This window comes from Pogona vitticeps, chromosome 5 (genome assembly GCF_051106095.1).
Source record: "Pogona vitticeps strain Pit_001003342236 chromosome 5, PviZW2.1, whole genome shotgun sequence".
In the NCBI taxonomy this organism is placed as follows: Eukaryota; Metazoa; Chordata; class Lepidosauria; order Squamata; family Agamidae; genus Pogona; species Pogona vitticeps.
The window spans coordinates 4,023,596-4,043,255 of record NC_135787.1 but is presented as its reverse complement, the minus strand read 5'-3'; the positions used below and the strand labels follow the sequence as shown (position 1 = coordinate 4,043,255).

The window sequence follows — 19,660 nt, the reverse complement described above, 5'->3', positions numbered from 1 at the left end:
ATACTTGATTGTTTTCGTCCTAATGTATGCATGGTTGTTCATTTTTAACTTGTGATGTTTATATGGTGTTTTAAAAATTCTTAATTGACCTGTTGTGACCCACCTTGGGTCCTCTATGGTGAGAGAGGCGGCATAAAAGTAACTTAAATAAATAAATAAATAATTTAAATAAATAAATAAACAAATAAACAAATAAACAAATAAATAAATAAATAAATAAATAAATAAAACATCTATACATTCAGGAAAAAAATGCACATTTGCTTTATTTCAGGTACCTTTGTGTGTGTGTGTGTGTGTGTGTGTGTGTGTGTGTGTGTGTATTTTTGGAATACTGATACATACAGAAAGTACAGATTAGATCCCAAAAGGTAACCAACCAACCCCCCTATAAACCCCTGAACATACAATCATTGAGTAGCCCCCTCCCATGGGAGTTACACAGGTTTTGTATTTTGTCTTATTGCAAAATGAAAAAAAAAAAGACCACCTGCTCTGTGTATAAACTTGGGTGTGTTTGTGTGTGCGTGTGTGTGTTTGGGCTTTTCCAAAGTTATATGCAGAGAGATGCCATCGATGTAGGCAACCCCAAGAAGGCCGAAACCCTTTGCCAATTTCTCCAAATACCCATTTCCTCCCCACCCGCCCCCAAAAAGCACCAACCTTCCGGAGAATTAATCAGAGAATTCATCAGAATTAATTCATCTCAGAGTTAGGTCTGCGGGTGTGTCTTTGTGAGAAGCTTGTACAGACAGAATCGCTGGCTTTGAGGAAAAGCTTCCTCTTCCTTCCCTTAGCCTTGGTTCCCCACGGACAGAAGAAGAACCGGAGCAGGCGCCCACATCTCAGAGTGGAAACAAATTCAAGCAAAGGAAGAAGGGAACCTTCAAAGACTCGAAATGCAGCGTAAATCAAAGAGTAGCGGAAATTCAGGAGAACAATTGTGAGATGCAGAAGCAGAGCGTCTCCTCAGCATCAAGAGAGGAAGCGGTCCGTAGCTATTATTCGCAGCCAGAGAATAAGAGACGTCCTTCTGAAGTTGACTTTGCTTTGGAGAGGTGGCATGAGGAATGCCTGGCCCAGGGGAGACCAGAGGAGGGATCATGCTGTCGACTTGGGTGGGCGAGCCTCTGGCGGATGTGGGTGTCAAACGTTTTGCTCCGGGCACCTGCAGGGCTTCCGTCACCCACTAAAAAGTTTTTTTTTAAAAAAAAAAAATTTGGGGGGGGGGAACCAGAAAAATGCCCAGACACTCACTTTTGATGGATTTGGGAATTTGAGAGGGTGGGAGGAATACCTCCAGAGGGCCTGGAAAAAGTCCATGAAGAAGAAAAAACGTTTCCTAAATCTAGGCAGAAAGGAAACACTTCAAAGGGCGAAAGGACATAGAATAAACCGTGATAGCTGGGCAAGGACAACGAAGGGCTGGAGGGAGGTGGGGGATTATCCATGCTGGAGGAGGGGGCCGCTTGGGAATCTCCAGAGAGCAGCTTGTTGTCCTGAGATCCTGGGGGATGAAAAAATGCCCCAGCCCATAGCAGAAATAAAATAAAATAAAATAAAATAAAATAAAATAAAATAAATAGCGTTCTATAAAGCCCTAAATGGCTTGGTTCCAAGCTATCTCAAGGACCGTGTCTCCCTTGATGAGCCTGTTCACGGTGCTAAGAAAATCAGGAGAGTAATGGTTGTTGTGGGTTTTTCGGGCTCTTTGGCCGTGTTCTGAAGGTTGTTCTTCCTAACGTTTCGCCAGTCTCTGTGGCCATGGGCATCTTCAGAGGACAGCTGAAATCTGAGGGTGTCCCAGAGATGGGATTCTAGCACACTTATGTGCCGGAGTAATCATACCTGCCCCCTAAAGCCTGTGCTTAAGTACCGATGACCAATCACAAAGCAAATACCGCTCCTTGGCAAACTACAGGAGGTGTGGAAAACACCTACTCTCAGGACCAGACGGGACATAACCCTATTTCTGCCAATGAGTCTTCTGTAAGAGATAAGCTGAAATCCTGTTGCTTAGCATCGTAAGTGGCCACTGGAGTAAGCGCATTGAATCAGCGTGCCTTTGGGGAGTCAGCTCCTCCAGACGTTCCATGGATTCAAGGGGCCCTGCTCTAGTTGTGTCTCACTAGACCAAGCCACAGGATTTCAGCCACAGTTTGGTGCTTAGAAACGGCAACCGGAGGAATTGCTTCTCCCTGCCTGAGTTACCTTCAGAGGAAACAGAAGACGGCGGCGAAGGTTTGCCGGCCCTCCTGCTGATCTACTCTCCTGGATGACCTCTGGGAGAGGAGAACCCTTCTCCCAGCCCCTGCCGTGAAAGTGGCCGTCAACTCCGTTCGGAGCTGGTGGGAGTAGACAGCTTGACAGCGCCAGTCCAGCTGTTGCAAAGGTGTCTTTGATCCGGTTGCCTGTGATGTGTTTGCAACCCTGGCGCTTTACTGCTGGAACTGCCACAGAGACAGCGAGCGAGCATCCCTCTCCGAACGGTGTGTGGGATAAACAGAAAGAAAAACCTGCTGGGAGAAACGGCAGGAGACCAGGCTGCAAAGACCAGACGCCATCTCCAGCTGCTCCCACTGTCTACAAAAACGGGCTGAGGTGGTGTATTAAAAAGAAGAAGAATTCGAAGAAGGAGGATACTCCCGAGGGAGAAGCGAAATTGGCATGTGTCAGTCTTTTGCTCGGACAGATGGGCAAGAAAGAGGTAGGTTCTGAAGCCCACCTCGAGTTTTCGGGGAGAAGATAAATATTGAGGATTGTGGTCATTGTCTCTGAGGAGCTGCGCCCTCCGCATGGAAGCCTGCGCCATCACAGATTTGGACGTTTGCATCCTTGGCTAGAAACAACAGGATGTAATATCGTGGCAAGCACAGAAGATAAAGCCAATGGTGGTTTGCTCAGCTATGGGCCGGCCCTACCGGGAGTGAGAAGGCACTGGCCGCCTTCCATGGCAAATTTGGAGTGGCATGAAACGGCAGCACTTTGTTAGTGGAAATGGCGATGTTCACTGTTACCTCAGGAAGGATGTGCTGCCTCTTATGCGCACGTGAACCAGTTGGCAGATGGACGTCCCTGGATGAAAGACACTATTGGTTGATGCACCCTTGACTTGATGCGCCTTCTTACTCACACCAGTCGGTCCTTACTTTGTCCACAAACACACCCCGCAATTGATTTGCCTCTGGCTTTTTGTTATTATTCGTACAGTTCTAGTTTTAATGGAATGTAATCTTGAAGATAATAAGTTTATGTCAAAATTCACCAGTCCCTATTATCCGCCATATTCTATTCAGGCTTTTTTGGTGATTTCTAAGATTTCTCCCATTCTCTCTCTCTCTGTGTCTTTCTCTCTCATTATCTTGATATTCTCTTTCTTAGCATAACAAATTGAAACTGGACTAGGGCCATTGACTTGATGGGAACCGGGGGGGGGAGGGACTCCTCCCTGTGTTCCATTGATCCAACGGGCCGACTCTGGTTGTGTGACTCGCTATGCCAAGCCACAGGATCTGGGGAGGGAATGCCAACAGAGAAGACGTAACTTGGCACCACATGGCATTTCTGAAACATGATCTGCCAATCTCATCAATAACATGCAATTAAAAGTACTCCCATTTATAGGTGCTTTAGGGATAATTTAAAACACGCACAAATGGATCCTTTCCCCCACTTTTATCCATTCAGAAGACAGTTCCTGCTACCAGTGATAATAACCATCCGGTGAATAAAAATTATTCCCATCGCTCCCGAAATAATCATATTTGCCAGCTTTACTCATTTTAAAACCAGAATCACAAGCCAGAGTTCCATATTTTCAGAGTTCAGTGTTCAAATCAATAATTTCCTAGGGTTTTGTTATTTTTTACATTTTTTCCCCAACTTGAATCTTCACTGATTGAGTGAATGAATGCTAAGAAAAACCGGAGATACCATCTCCGGATTCCTCTTAATCCTGAAGCGGGAAATGCATGAAGCATCAGCAGAACACCTGCCATGTGTAAGGAGGTTGACTGAAAAACACCAACTCTGAGTGACTCTCCGTTTCATTGCTCGCTTTCTGCTTGGATAATAAGACTGTGCCATCCGTAGGCAGTCCTGCAAATGAAGCAGAATCCTCTGGGCGTGAACTGCCAGAAACCAAGTCAAAAGAAAAATTAAAAATAAAGAAAACAAAAATGTTGTGGCACATTAAAGACTCTCTGCTCTATTTTAATGTGAGCTTTTGTGGACAAGTCCACTTCCTCAGGCATGTGATTACAGTATAACCTTTGGAAACCTAGCCTGAGGAAGTGGACTTCACCACAAAAGCTCACATTAAAATAGAGCAGATAATCTTTAAGGTGCTACATTTTTGTCATCATCTTCTTCTTCTTTTTGTTTTGCCTTTGCCTGGAGAATTACGCAGCTCCTTCTCCTGAAACCATAAATCAAAGAGACCCATGAAACTCATATATGCTATTTCTATGGGTGCCGATGTGGCAGCATGCAATCTGAGCGACGTACTCCCATGTTTCCTTGCAAATGTGGCAAAGGATGCAGGGATGCACCTCATGAGTATTATGGGGTCCATCGCTCACACTGTGTGATATTCCCAACTGGGACAGCAGGCTAGCTTTGGTTGAGTTGGTCTAGAAACGTCAGAAGTTGGAATTGTTATCTTGGAATCCTCTAGCCGGCCAACCCTTCTGATGGTTGTCGTCCAGCAAGACAAGGCTCACAAGCTCTGAGACACATGCGGGGCTGGTGGAAAGGACCATATGTATTAGATCACAGCGGCCAGTCAGGGTCAGTGTAACATTTCTTGCTTACAGGGCAATACTTTTCATGCTGTTCTGTGACGTGGTTGCAGAATGAGATCGCATTGATGTATCCCCAGTGTGATCTTACCAGCATTTCTAGGGTTTTCCAAGGTTCGGCGCACATGTACCCCATCCAGCAAGTTGTGCTGTCCATGCAGAGTACATCATGCACACGAGACATTGGGAGAGTGAAGAGAAGGGGAAATAACCCCTTGTCTAGGATTCCAGTACTAGACCCCTCAACTGGTTTAGAATGAAGACACGAGGTGAGTGGATCAAATGACTATCCTATGAGAAGAAGAGCAGCTGCAACCTAACATAAACTTACTGTAAATATATTTAGGTTCCCTGGGTGAAAAGGTAAAGGTAAAGGTTCCCCTTGACAATTTTTGTCCAGTCGTGTCCGACTCTAGGGGGCGGCGCTCATCCCGCTCTTCAAGCCATAGAGCCAGCGTTTGTCCGAAGACAATCTTTCCGTGGTCACATGGCCAGTGTGATTTAGACACGGAAAGCTGTTTACCTTCCCACCGAGATGGTCCCTATTGATCTACTTGCATTTTTACATGCTTTCGAACCGCTAGGTTGGCGGGAGCTGGGACAAGCAACGGGCGCTCACTCCGTCGCGTGGATTCAATCTTACGACTGCTTGGTCTTCTGACCCTGCAGCACAGGCTTCTGCGGTTTAGCCCACAGCGCCACCACGTCCCCTCCCTGGGTGAAATCCTGTTGCTATTTCCGACCAGGATAGGCTCTTGGAATCAATAAGAGTTGACCGACAAGGATTCGCCAGTCACTCATTAATGCGTGGCAATTTGCCAATGTGATTTAGGCTACTACACTTTGTGTTGTTAGAATCCTCCTTAGGGTGCTGGCCAATGAGACTTAGTCTTAAGCCACGTTGGGTCTAGCGATTGGATTTAGCGCCTTGATTTTGTTGGGCTCAACTGTACCAAGAGTGATGCTGAGCGATGGCCATCATGTTGTGTTCTGGCTTTAACTCAAACCAATTCTTAGCAACCGCTAACATTCGTGGGACCTCTAACACATTTCATAGGATGTTTGGATGGTGGAAGGTGGGGTGAGGACATGATCTGAGGCTGTGGACCCTTGGTATTTGCATGTATGAAATGTGACTTTCCCCCCCCCCCACACACACCTATGGAACTCCCCAAATCTTGAAGACTAGATATGTTTGAGATTGGCACTTAAGATTTCTGCTTTAGAGTCTCTTTTCTGGCCAAGCAGATTAAGGTGACCAGATTTCTGTGGTCAATGGAAACCATCTCTTAAAAATCATTTTTGGGGGAGTGAGCCAGCAAAACAGGTCTGCCTTGTATAGAAGTCTCTGGAAGGGGCAGCCCCACCTGAAGACACACACACCAATGACGCGGGAGATTTGGAGGTAAATATACAACTGCTCTCTTATACAGTACCAGATGTGGCAGGGTTTGTCCCTGGAGGTGCTCCACTCAATCTTTAAGTCCTTTGACCCGTGAATAATGGGCAGCTTCTCTTCCTTGAATCCAGAAACTCAGTCCTGCTCCTTCCAACATTCCTCATGAAGCTTGGAACAAGCATATATTTTCAAAGCAAAACCCAAAGGCAATCCACGGTTCCAATTTCTCAGCAAACGGCCATGACGACAAGAACCTTCCCCACCCCACCCCCCAGATAACACTTAATCTTGTCATTTTTGCCATGTGGAACATCAAGATGGTTCTGTCCTAACGCTCAATCTCAAGACCAGATCGCTCAACCTGTAAAGAAAGTGGGTGTATTGACATGATGAAGCATTCCTGTTACTGACTCGGCATCCGCTTCCACACCATTGCTGGCAGGTTCTTCGAGACGGGGGGGGGGGGCAGATTTCGTCCAGCAGGGCTGCCCATAAGACGGCTTCATCACACCAAAGCTGGCAACTTTTGTTGACTTGCCAATAAAAAAAGGGGAAAAAAGAATGAAGCGAATTGAGTCGGTCCCAACCGTGGCCTTAGCGTGGGCCCCCAGTGGACCACAGGGTTCCTTGAAGGGGCTGATCTGTAGTTCCTCCCATGGATAAGCACAAGGTTGCTCACTGGGAAGATGATGAGTTTCCCTTCCACTTTTCTCTTCTCTGTATAAAGGGGATGAGGAAGGAGATGGAGGCTGGTGCGACCGTTGACCCCTGTGTTCCACATATTGAAAACGACAACAAAGAGCAGTTCAATCACACGGCTGCTGAGCGTGGGCGCCTTCCAACTCACATGGACACTGGGAGGAACGTACTGGTGGATGCCAAACACCACACGACCAACCAGCCATGGAGGGTCGGTGGTGCCCGTGGGCAGCTGGAGGCATCAGAGGCTAAGTGAGTGGCATCTCGTAGAAGCTTCTCCTCTGCAGCTGCCTAGAAGATAAAACAAGGGAAAGAGTTGGGACTAGTTGAGATAGTAATTCATCATCATCATCATCATCATCATCATCATCATGTACCGTCAATTCTGACTTTTAGCAACCCCTTTTTCCCCCAGGGTTTTCCCTGAAGTAATTTACCACTCCCTTCTTCGTGTGTCTGTGTGTCTGTGTGTGACTCTGTGTGTGTGCACGCGCCCTGGGAATGTGTGTAGGTTGGCTTGACTTGTAGGAGGCCCAGTGGGGAACTGAACTCCCAACCTCGGGCTCCACTGCCAGATACCCAACTCACTGAACTATTCAACCAGCTTGATAATTTATGAAGGAGAGCAAATGTGTTATTTTTTGGGACTATGACCCTCAGAATTGCTACCAACCCTGCGGCCTGGAGAATTCTGAGAGCTATGCTCCCAGAACACAACACGAACCTGTGCTTTGTATCCCGTCGTGACTCATGGGAAGGGACTGATGAACGCCATTTGATAGCAGGGCAGGGATGGGGAACCTTTGGCCCTTCAGATTTTTTGACGGCTGCTCACTTAATTCCTTACCTTTGGCCCTTCTGAGTTGGGCTGTTGGGAGTCGGAAGACAGAACACCTGCCTTGGTAATAAAAGGTACTGAATGAGTTGTTGGCTTTGAAATAATCTCATATTAACCCCAGTTAGGATTTCCAACGGATAAAGCACAATCCCACGGCAGATTAAGACTAACATGTAGGGCAACCGCATGCATGGAGGATTGGTTTTAAGCCCCTCCTCCCCGTGGATGCTGAAAAACGTGGATTATAGTGAACACTATAATTGCACGATCTCTGTCACCCTCTAGTAGTTTGTTAATTCTTAGGTAAAGGTAAAGGTTCCCCTTGACATTTAGTCCAGTTGTGTCCGACTGTAGGGTGCTGTGCTCATCCCCGTCTCCAAGCCGTAGAGCCAGCGTTTGTCCATAGACAGTTTCCATGATCATGTGGCCAGTGCGACTAGACACAGAATGCTTTGACCTTCCCACCGAGGTGGTACCTATTTATCTACTCACATTTTTACATGCTTTTGAACTGCTAGGTTGGCAGGAGCTGGGATGAGCGACGGGGGCTTACTCTGTTGCATGGATTCGATCTTATGACGGCTGGTCTTCTGACCTTGCAGCCCAGAGGCTTCTGCGGTTTAACCCCCAGCGCCACCACGTCCCTACTTGTTAATTCTTACATTTGCATTATTAATAAATGCTGGCAGAAAAAGGTGGAGGCACCAGGATCCCCGTTCCTGCCAAGGCTGGCATCCTGCAGGCCAGTAGCTGCCGCACCCGTGAGGCAGTGAGCTGCTGTTGCGGGTCATTCCCGAAAGCGAGCTGCCGGCCCACAGGGAAGTTCTCCTTTCCATGCCCTGAAGTGTGGCTTCCGGGTCTTGCACAACGAGGAGGCTCAAGGACCACAGGGCTGGCCCCCCGCTCCTTAGCACAGTTCAGCTCCCCCAACTTATTGTCCGACAGGGTTGTGTTGGGGTATCGCGCCCATCACCATCCCACCATCCAGCACTCAGGGAGAGACGGCCAAGTTAGCAAAATCCTGAACATCTGGAATGCCCACAATTTGGTTTGTGGCCAATGCCTGTGGACTTCTTTGCTTGGAGGTGTGGATTTGAAACCTGACGTGTTCACTCTTTCAGCCTGGTTTAATGCAAAAGCTCTATGCAAAAGCTCTCTCTCTCTCTCTCCCTCCCTCCCTCCCTCCCTCCCTCCCTCTCTCTCTCTCTCTCTCTCTCTCTCTCTCTCACACACACACACACACACACACACACACACACACACACACACACACACACACACACACACACACACACACACACACACAGAGACAGACTGCTCCACCTCACCAGTCCCTATCTCCACATTGGGAGAGGGTTTTCAGATGTGTCTCCTTTGAAACCCCCCTGCCACCACTGCCTTAATCGGCTTAGCGCTTCTCTTATCCCACCGCTGCTGGGCCCCAGAAGGAGTTCAATGCAGCTCGTAAAGTTCAGCTCCAAGCACGGACGCAACCCCGGCAGCCAAAGGAAGCTTCCCAGCCAAGCCATCTTATCAGATCTGCCTCTGCCACAGACAAATAACAGCTTTCCAGAAAGCAAGAAAGCAAATACTGGAGTTTGGGGTGGGTGACCCAGGACGGGATGGGCTCCCCTTTGAAGGTTGAAAGGAGAAATCCTAATATGCAAGCAGAACTTGGTACAATTTGTAGAAACATGGAAACGCCTGCTTTTATAAGCTCGCAACATGGTTTCAAAGCAACAAAAACAAGCAAGTGAGCACACTGGAAAACAACACCAAACAAACAAAGAGCATGAAAACTATGCCTATTTTGAAATGGTCAAGAAACAACGGAATGGGTCTGGGGAAAAAAATTAGCACAACCGCAAGAGACCCACTGGCGGGTGCTGGGAGGGGGGGACGAGACCCCATGCATGCCTATATTTCTCCACAGAAGAAGAAAAGGCTGACGGTCAGAGGTGGACCAGATTTGGAAAGAGGAGATTTGGAAGCCTGGCAAACTCAAGCGCGATGGAGCTGAGACCCCCGCCATCTCCCGTCCTGCGTTGACCTCCGAGCTGCACAAGGTGGAGGCAGCGGCCATATTGGCAGGGCAGAAGCAGCCGAGGGTGTGTGGTGGGGGAAGCATTTCCCCAGGGGTCTTGCCAAGCCTTTGGGCCCAAGTCTGAGCCTTTGGTGCCAAGTCCCTCTATGAAAAACAAGCATTCTCCCCCCCCCCAGAAAAAAGGGAAGGAGTGGGTGGGTTCCGAATGGTGAGCTGAGTCCCAATCATTGGGGGGGGGGGAACCCAGAGTTGAGTTACTGGTGCAACTTAAGTCCGACTCCATGGAGGGTCCCGTGACTTGAGTCCCCATCCCTGTGCAACCTTTTCTGCTTCTCTTCTGCAGTCTCGTCTGTTCCTGTTTTCCTGCAACCAGATGGGGAAATCCTGCATTTCAGTGCAGGGGAAGGGAAGCCAGAATCCCGGGATGGGGAGTTGCAAAAGGAAAATGACAGGTCCAGGTGTGGATGACATCTTTGATCCACCCTCTCTGCCTTGCAGGTACCCAAGCAGGCATAGTGGGATGTTTAGGTAAAGGTAAAGGTTCCCCTTGACATTTTTAGTCCAGTCGTGTCCGACTCTAGAGGATGGTGCTCATCCCCATATTTCAAGCCGTAGAGCCAGCGCTTGTCCAAAGACAGTTTCCGTTGTCACGTGGCCAGCTGCATGGTGGTCCCAGAGCACCACCAGAAGGAGGGAATGGGAAGCCAATTCTGAGCATGGCCTACTTCGGACATCTTAGGAGGGTTGCCATAAGTTAGAATCTACGAGAACTATTACTATGTTCTCGTTGGTGTGAATGATTTTGTCAGGGCCGTTGTAAGAACCGGTTCACCAGAGCTTTGCAGAGTGGAGGTCATTCTGGGGTTGATCATTGACCTGCTCCCCAGGGAGCTTAAAAATGAAGCCCCTACTCTGGTGTAAATGAGAGCCTCGTGGCAGGATGTGGCACCAGAGAAGAGCACCCTGCAGCCATTCTGGACTGCCAGGAAGACGAAAAGGGGGGGGGGGGTCCTGGATCAAATCAAGCCTGAACTCTCTTTGGAGGTGAAAATGTGGAAATGGTGGCTGTCCTACTTTGGGCACCTTATGAGAAGACTCTCTGTAGGGAGAAAAATAATGCTGAGAAAGGGGGAAGGTAGCAGGAAACGAGGAAGACCAAATACGAGATGGATCGAGTTCCTAAGCAGGGCTGTTGAGGACAGGACCTTTTGGAGGTTGCTGGTTCATAGGGCCTCCAAAAGCCAGAGGCAACTTGGTGGCATGTAACAACCACAACATGACAAGCTAAGATGTGAATACTACGGAGCAAGCCTGTGTTGCTGATCATTTTGCTCTCATTCTACCCATGTGCCAGCTCCACGTTGACCCCGTTGTGTTCTCCTGTAAGAGCCCCGTGGCGCAGGGGTTCAACTGCTGTCCTGCAGCCAAAACTCTGCTCACAACTTGAAATTCGACCCCAGGTAACCGGCTCAAGGTTCACTCAGCCTTCCCTCCTTCTGAGGCTGGTAAAATGAGTGCCCAAGGGGCCATGTGTAGCCTGCATGATTAACTTGTAAACTGCCAGGAGAAAGCTTGAAGCATTATGGGGTGGTATATAAGCAATTCACTCCCTATCTCTCTCCCCCCCCACCTTTGGTTGTCGCTGACAATCTATCTGATGGGGAAACAAGCTGCACTTCCTTCTGCGGCTTCTCCCACATGATGGAGACCTCTGGTTATCAGGGAGACAATGAAGGACTCTGGGCAGGCCCAGCGGGTTCTACCTCCAGATATTCAGCACTACGAGGAGCCAAGCTGAGGAGGGTTGTGATTTGGGGGAAGGGGCGTGAGGCCCAGCCCACGTTCTGGTCTCTGAAGGGGCTCCACAAACCTGAAAGTGCCTTATGTGGTTCTGGAAAAAAAACCAAGCCTGTCCTCCGTGCTTTTCATATCAGATGGGTCCAAACATGCAATTTCCTCAGGCACTGGAAGTGACTACTTCTGTTTTAGACAGGGAGGGCTGAATATTTTCCTGCCCCTTCCTTTCCCAGAACATACTAGTTTTGCAGGGTTGTGTTTTCAGTGCTACATAAAACCTGGTAGCTTTGCTTATCACAGTTCAAAGGATACCTGCCAGGTGGTTGGCTAAATTTCTCTTGAACTCCTCCAGGGTAATTAGTTCCATCCCTGTACTACTCAGTTAGAGAGCTTTTCCTGATGTTCAGTCCATTGTTGATGATTGAGAACAGAATGCCACTGTGGTCAGGCAGGAGGACCTTTCTTTCAGAAAGCCAAAGACTAATCAAGAGCTCGCATAGCCAAAGCTATGGTTTTTCCAGTAGCAATGTATGGAAGTGAGAGCTGGAGCATAAAGAAGGCTGGCCACTGAAGAATTGATGCTTTTGAATTGTAGTGCTAGAGGAGGCTCTTGAGAGTCCCCTGGACTGCAAGGAGAACAAACCTATCCATTCTGAAGGAAATCAACCCTGAGTGCTCCCTGGAAGGACAGATCCTGAAGCTGAGGCTCCAAGACTTTGGCCATCTCATGAGAAGAGGAGACTCCCTGGAAAAGACCCTGATGTTGGTAAAGTGTGATGACAAGAGGAGAAAGGGATGATGGAGGACGAGATGGCTGGACAGTGTCATCGAAGCAACCAACATGAATTTGACACAACTCTGGGAGGCAGTGGAAGATAGGAGGGCTTGGCGTGCTCTGGTCCATGGGGTCACGAAGAGTCGGATGCGACTTCCCCCCAGTTAATTCCTGATCCTCTCCCCTTTTCTCTCTATTTGATTTATTTTGTATGCTCTCCATTTTGCTAAATTCTTTAATTGTATAATAATTTTCTTTTATATTTGTTATGTATTTTATGTTGTAAGCCGCCTAGAGTGGCCACAATAACCAGACAGGTGGGGTATAAATAGAATAAATAAATAAATAAATAAAATAAATTAATGACTAAACAACCACCACAACAATCAAGAGCCCCAGACGACAGGTGGACGGCCCAATTCACCCGACAGTTGTTCTGGGGATCCTTACTTACCTTGGTGGGCTGTAGCTGTTCGAAGAGGTTCTCTCTCAAGGTGGTGGCTGCTTTGTGGGTGTTGCGTTCCTGCTTGCGCATCTGCGTCGTCGGAGGGGTGGAAGGGCCCAGGGCGGCGCTCAGATATGTCCCGTTGCCAAAGGCTTGGATGGCGTTCTCTGGAAAAAAAGAACAAGAAGACGGTGAGAGCCTTTCTCCGAGGCGGACTCCTCCCGTTCCATCCTTTGAGTTGATGACTTCAGACCACAGGCGAAGGAATCCTGCAAAGGTTTCTAGATCAAGGAGGCCGTCCTCGGGAGGGTCCGGGAGCTAATCTTTCCACCCTGAGGACCTGCCATGGGTGCTTAAAAGCATCATTACAGACCGATGGCTGTTCCTGTGAAATGAAAGAGGTGGGACAGCTTGGATCCATTTTACAGCAAAATTGCCAGTTCTAGATAGCCGTCCAACTCTCTCTCTCTCTCTCTCTCTCTCCCTCACACACACACACACACACACACACACACACCTAAAATAGGGTCCAAAAATATTTTCTTAGGAGCCACAAAAAGCCCACAGATCATTTTTTTTTTTGCATCATGTTTTAAATATTGAACTATAAGACAGAGCGTCGTAGCTGCTACAGGCAGCAGAGAGGGTGATGATGTGAAAAAAGGACCATATTGTCATTTCTTAGCTTTCTTATTGTGGTTATTTTTATTATTTTATTGTCGGGGTTCAGGAGAAGTCCTTGTGGCATCATGTGCAACGTATTTCAAAGGCACTTGGCTGGCTTTTAGTGCTGCGCTTCTCGATTGTGGTGTAGAGGAACTGTCTGTTCCACTTCAAACAGCAAATCACCTTGGACAGACCCTGACACATAGACACACTCAGTTGCTTTCTCCTCTATAACTCTTCTTCTTCTTTTTCTTCTAGAGAGGCCTTTTACAAAATGACCAAGAAAGGACATGCCCCCTATGCTGATTTTCATCCTGTGCACAATAAATGTAGCTATCATTTTTTTTTAAAAAAAGGACTGCAACACAGTACAACAGAGCGAGGGAGAGGCCTGCTGTGTCTGCCATCCAATTAGAATCCTCAAATGGTAGAACCGCAGAATTGGAAGTGCACCTCAAGGTCATCTAGTCCACCCCTGCACCCATGTGAGTTCACAGCTAAAGCATCTCTGATGGGTGGCCGTCCAACCTCTGATGAACTCCCCCCCCCAGCAACAAAAGAGAGTCTTTGAGGCTCTTGAGTCTAGAGACAAGGCACCCGATGGGGGACATGATGGAGACGTCTAAAATGATGCAGGAGACGGATCAAGTGGATAGAGGGAAGCTCTGTTCCCTCTCACGCAAGACCTAGAACCAGGGGACACCCCTCCAATGGAGTGTTGGGAGAGGGAGAACAGACCAAAGGTAAAAGATTTATTGACCCAGCGTGTTGTTAGTCCGTGGAACTCCTTGTCACAGGATGTGGCAATGGCATCTGGCCTAGAGGCCTTGAAAAGGGGATTAGACAGATTCCTGGAGGAAAAGGCCATTGCAGGTGACAAGCCATGATGGGGATGTATAATCTCTGGGCTTAAATGGGAGGTACTGCAAAATGCCAGATGCAGGGGTGGGGTATCAGGAGACAGTTATATCTAGTGGTCTCGTGGGCTCCCAGAGGCATCTGGTGGGGCCATGGTGAGATCCAAAAAGCTGGACTAGAGGGGACCTTGGCCTGATCCAGCACAGGGCCCTTCTTCTGTTCTTATGTTATGTCCTTAGGTAGTCGGTTCCACTGTCCCTACAGATAGAGGTGGCCTTCAGAGGAAGGACTGAAGATGGCCCTTGGTGATGGAAGAGCTGGTGCTGAGCTTCCTGGCAAGCTGTCTGGCTGGCCCGCCATCCAGGGATGTGAATAATTCACCAGCCTTGTGGAGAACGGAGAGCGAGGATTTATGGAGCCTTGGACGCTTACTGGGGGGGAAAAATGATCCACCTCTCTGCTCCAGGGCCAGAGGTACAAATCTGATGGATAGCAACAGCTCCGAGTCCCGAAACTTTTCCTTGCAACTTCACCAACATTTCACAGGCTTCACAATGTGACACCCATATTGTCGCCCCATGGGGGAGATAACACCTCCTGCCTTACAACCTTTTTGCTCACTCAAAGTTCGCCTCTGTCTGCTTTTAGGCTCCAAGCAACTCCACTTTAAAACCACCAGACAAGCATCGGCTCTCTGGGTAGAAGAGGAAGCGAGAAAGGAGGAAATTATACCTCTCCTTCTCCCGGAATAAGCCATCGACACCCTGGGAACGTGATGTTTTGTGGACCACCCAACATCCAGAACAGGTAACTTTCTCAAGCCCTACCATGACTTGTGTCTCAACGCTTTTAATGGTATTTATATATCGTATGGGAAGCCATGAAGGGCATCTCCCTTTTCATACAGCTAAGCGGTTTAGGTCTCTGGCTGCAGAGGCAGAAGTTGAGAGTTCGAATCCCCCCATGGTGCCTCCTGGGAGAAGAGCCAGCCTGGGTAGCCTTGGGCCAGCTGCACAGCAGTCCCAGAGTGCCCCTAGTGGAAGGGAAGGGTAAAAACTACTTCTGAGTATTCATTACCTAGAAAATCCTGAAAAGGGTCACCATAACTCAGAATTTACTTGATGGCACATTATTACTATCATCATCATCATCATCATCATCATCATCATCATCATCATTAACAACAACAACAACATTCATAATAATAATAGTGTATTCCACATACAGGGAAGATGGTCGGTGTTGTCTTTTGCTTTCAAAGTCCTCTGTGGGTTGCAAGGGATAATTTTGCCACATCTGGAAGCACCGTCGCCTCTCTGTGGCGTCCCCCATTCCCACATTTTTAAAGGCTTAGGGGTCGCCATAAGTCAGAGTTGACTTGACGACACATCATCATCATCATTAGAAAAGAGAAGACCCAGTCCTTGATGGGTATTATATAACAGATACCAGTTTTATTTTAAAAAAAAACCCGTTAAATGTTGGTGCAATACGTATGCTGTCTGTAATATTGCTGTGTTCTGCAGCTCTGAGGGTGTTTTTTCAGAGATATGATTTTGATATTTTACGTATAAACTCCTACAACATTGGGGACCACTGAACTTTGTGTTTCATCCACAAGCAAGTTCTCTTTCCATAGTTTGATGATTTCCCCCCCTCAATTCTTTATCTTCGACTCTGGCACCTCCATGATTTGAAGGCTCAATCCTCAAGGCATTTCTTTGTTCTATTATTGTCGTTATTCTTACAGTTATTCAAAAGTAATTAGTTACATTCCGTTTTTCAAAAGCAACTAAATAATTACTTTTAGTTACTTTTGTTAAGAAACCCACACGCCCCATTTAGGAATCCTCTCCCGCTCAAATTATGTCTCCACCATAATCTTCTTGAGAATCAGGGCTTGACGTGGAAGTAATGAAGTCATGTGCCATTAATTCTACGTAGGTGCTGTCGTTAGGGTAACGCCTCTGATGTTGAGAGAAAGAATTTATTGTAATGCAACTAATGACAATTCATCTATTTACCCAATGTTTTAGAAGTTTTTAGAGTTATGGGGGAATGGCCTGGCAAATGGTGGGGGAGGAGTATCACAGGGTTCAAGTATTGTCTCAGTATGTTGCCTCGCGTTCTGTTCAAGATGCTGAGGCAGATGAGGGGAGACTGCCACCCAGAATGGTAGAATATACCAGATGGGCGGGATATAAATCGGATAAATAAATAAAATAAATACATTTCCCTACAGACCAGTGGCTTCAAGCATTCAGATGTGTTTGCAAAAGTTTGTAAAAGTAATCAAAGGGAACCATTTAGTTACTTTTGAAAAGGGGCAAAGTAAAGAATTAATTTTCAAGAACTGTAAGAACTGTAACTAACTTTCATGAGGGGCTTGGAATTATAATGTATTTGTTTGAAAACTAACTTTTGAAGGTCTGCTCATGACAGGGAGTAAGGATGTCCCCCCCCCCCACAAATGGGATCATCCCACCCTCAAACCCATGGCCCCAAAGAAATTCAAGCACCATGGAACTGAACTATGAAGGATGACCATTCCAGAAACATTCACAGATAATTGGCAAAGGCAAAATTTGACATTGGCTTAAGCTTTGGTTTGAAAGCTTTCAAATCATCCTTTTGTGCAAAAGGGAAGGAGCCACACAGAGGCTCCATTTCCGGGCTGGCATAAGAGGAGAGGCGAAACGGAGAGCCGTCCTTCCCAAGGGGAGCGTGGCCGTCTCCATGGAATGGATTTCCTCCACTCGCTTCAAGGCAAACCTGGGGAGATATTTCTCCTGTGGAAAGAGGAGGCCGAAAGGGAGCAAGGACTTGATCAATGTGGCTTTCATGCCAACAAACCCACATTCAGGAGGTCTGAAGGTCATCCTTCATCAGCCGGTTCTGGTACCAAGGGGTGGCTCTCTTCCCACATGGCAGCCATCAACATCCAGCCTGCTTCAAGGTCCCCCGCTTGTCAGCTCACCGTGAGCTCTGACAGCCTCACATCCTTCTTGGGAGGCTGATCGGTCTTGACACAAGCAACCTGCCTCATCGCTCCTGGGCTGTCAGAGAGGTTTCTTTCTTAACTCTGCCATTCAGAAAGGCTTGGCTATTTGTCTCCAGTAGCGATGTATGGAAGTGAGAGCTGGACCATAAAGAAGGCTGACTGCCGAAGAATGGATGCTTTTGAATTGTTAGGTGCTGGAGTGGAGTCTTGAGAGTCTCCTGGACTGCAAAGAGAACAAACCTATCCATTCTGAAGGAAATCAACCCTGAGTGCTCCTGGCAAGGACAGATCCTGAAGCTGAGGTTCCAATACTTTGGCCATCTCATGAGAAGAGAAGACTCCCTGGGAAAGACCCTGATGTTGGGAAAGTGTGAAAGCAGGAGGAGAAGGGGATGGCAGAGGATGAGATGGCTGGACAGGGTCATCGAAGCAACCAACATGACTTTGACCCAACTCCGGGAGGCAGTGGAAGACAGGAGGGCCTGGCGTGCTCTGGTCTGTGGGGTCACTAAGAGTCGGACACGACTAAACAACAACAAAAGCTGGAGGGGATACCAAGGGTCATCTAGACAAGCCATTCTTAACCTTTTTTTTCTTTTGCTACAACCCTTTTAGCAGCTCTTCTCAGGTTCTGGCCCTCCAACCGAACAAGGAAAATCTCGGGCTGTGTGCAAACAAGATACAACATGAACGGGGGGGGGGAATCTGTGCCCCCTTTCAAACATTCCAGGGCCCTCTGGGAGGCCATATGGGCCCCCGTTGGGAACGACTGATCTGGACCAAACTCCTGTCACTGCAGGGGGTTGGTCTCACCCCTAACCCTAATCCACCCCACCCTGAAAAACAGCCATGGGACCCCTTGCTCAAGCTCCTCCAATGGAAGAGAGTTTACCATCAGGTCTTGCAAACTCAAGACCGTGGCTTCTTTTATGGAGTTGATCCATTTTGTGTTAGGCCTTCCTCTTTTTCCAAGGCCTTTTCAACTTTTCCTAGCATCATTTTCTTTTCCAGAAAGTCCTGTCTTTTCATGACATGTCCGAAGTATGATAGCCTCGCCAGTGAGGTTTGATCTGATCTATAATCCACTTAACTTTTCTTCCTGACAGCCTGTGAAAGATGGTTTTGGAGGACAGCTTTATCTATAAAGCTTTTCTCACTTCAAATGAATTGATTTTTCTTTTCTTTTCAGCTTTCTTCATTGTCTAGCCTTAACATCCATACATAGTAACTGGGAATACCACAGTATGCTGAAGGATCTTGACTGTGGTGTCCAGCAACACCTCTTTGCACATAAGGTCTTTTTTCCCTAGCTTCTTAATAGCTGCACTTTCAAGTGATATGGTATTTCTTCCAGCAATTTTCACTCCATCTGAATTTAGTCCATCTATATGACATGCTTTGCACACATATTTAATAGACTTGTCTGAAACCTTTGCAAAGAGGAAACCATTCTCTTTCTCTATATTCTGTCCTGACTGTTTAATGTTAAGATACAAATTAGATTAGATTAGATTAGATTAGATTAGATTAGATTAGACAGAGAGACAGAGAGACAGATAGACAGATAGATAGATAGATAGATAGATAGATAGATAGATAGATAGATAGATAGATAGATAGATAGATAGATAGATAGATAGATAGATAGATAGATAGATAGATAGATAGATAGATAGATAGATAGATAGATAGATTACCCCCTACCCACAGGGAAAAAACAGGAGTCTTTGTCCAGAATATAGATTATATATCTGGACAAGCTAAAGTTGTGGCACACACAGGTTTTGTAGAATGATTGGCCACTCTCCACGATCCTCTCCTCATTATAGTTTACAATAGGCAAATTAGTTTGCTTCTGAAATTCTATAGTTCAGCCTATCAGCTAATGTATATGATCTCTAGTGTACCCTCCTTTTCTCAATCCTGCTTGAATGTCTGGCATTTTCTGCTCTGTGGCTGATGAAATTTTTTGCTGTCAAATCTTGAGTGGAAGGGTCCTGTGGCATCCCTCTGGCATCCTTTCTCTTTAGGACCGGATATTGTGCGTTGACTGTTTCTAGTCCTGGGCCATTGTTTCGTTTCCCGTATTTGAGCCACTCAAAGAGTTGATGGTGGCTATTTGTATCCCTTCTCTATCTTCTCCTCTCCAAACAAAACATACCCAGCTTCCTTAAATCTTGTGGAAGCCACCCGGTACTCACGGAGGCAGAGGTTGGCCGTGAAGAGGTGAAGAAAGCTCTCACACTCATCCTGCCTGTTGCCACTGGCATTGCACGTACACCAGGGGGCGATGTTTGAGGTCGAGTTGTCGATGTAGTTTGGGGTGATGGGACTACCTG

General features: G+C 47.2%; 1 protein-coding gene across 1 annotated transcript in view; it reads right to left on the bottom strand.

Moving 5' to 3' along the window:
• Nucleotides 1-240: 240 nt before the first annotated feature.
• Nucleotides 241-19,660, bottom strand: part of GFRA4 (GDNF family receptor alpha 4) — a 132,045-nt gene continuing 112,625 nt past the window's right edge. The window contains exons 6-8 of the mRNA XM_020812893.3: nt 19,523-19,657; nt 12,806-12,963; nt 241-7,188 (exon numbers count right to left, since the gene is read on the bottom strand). Of these exons, the coding sequence (XP_020668552.1) occupies nt 7,042-7,188; nt 12,806-12,963; nt 19,523-19,657 (440 nt within the window). The 3' untranslated portion in view covers nt 241-7,041. The remainder of the gene's footprint in view (nt 7,189-12,805; nt 12,964-19,522; nt 19,658-19,660) is intronic.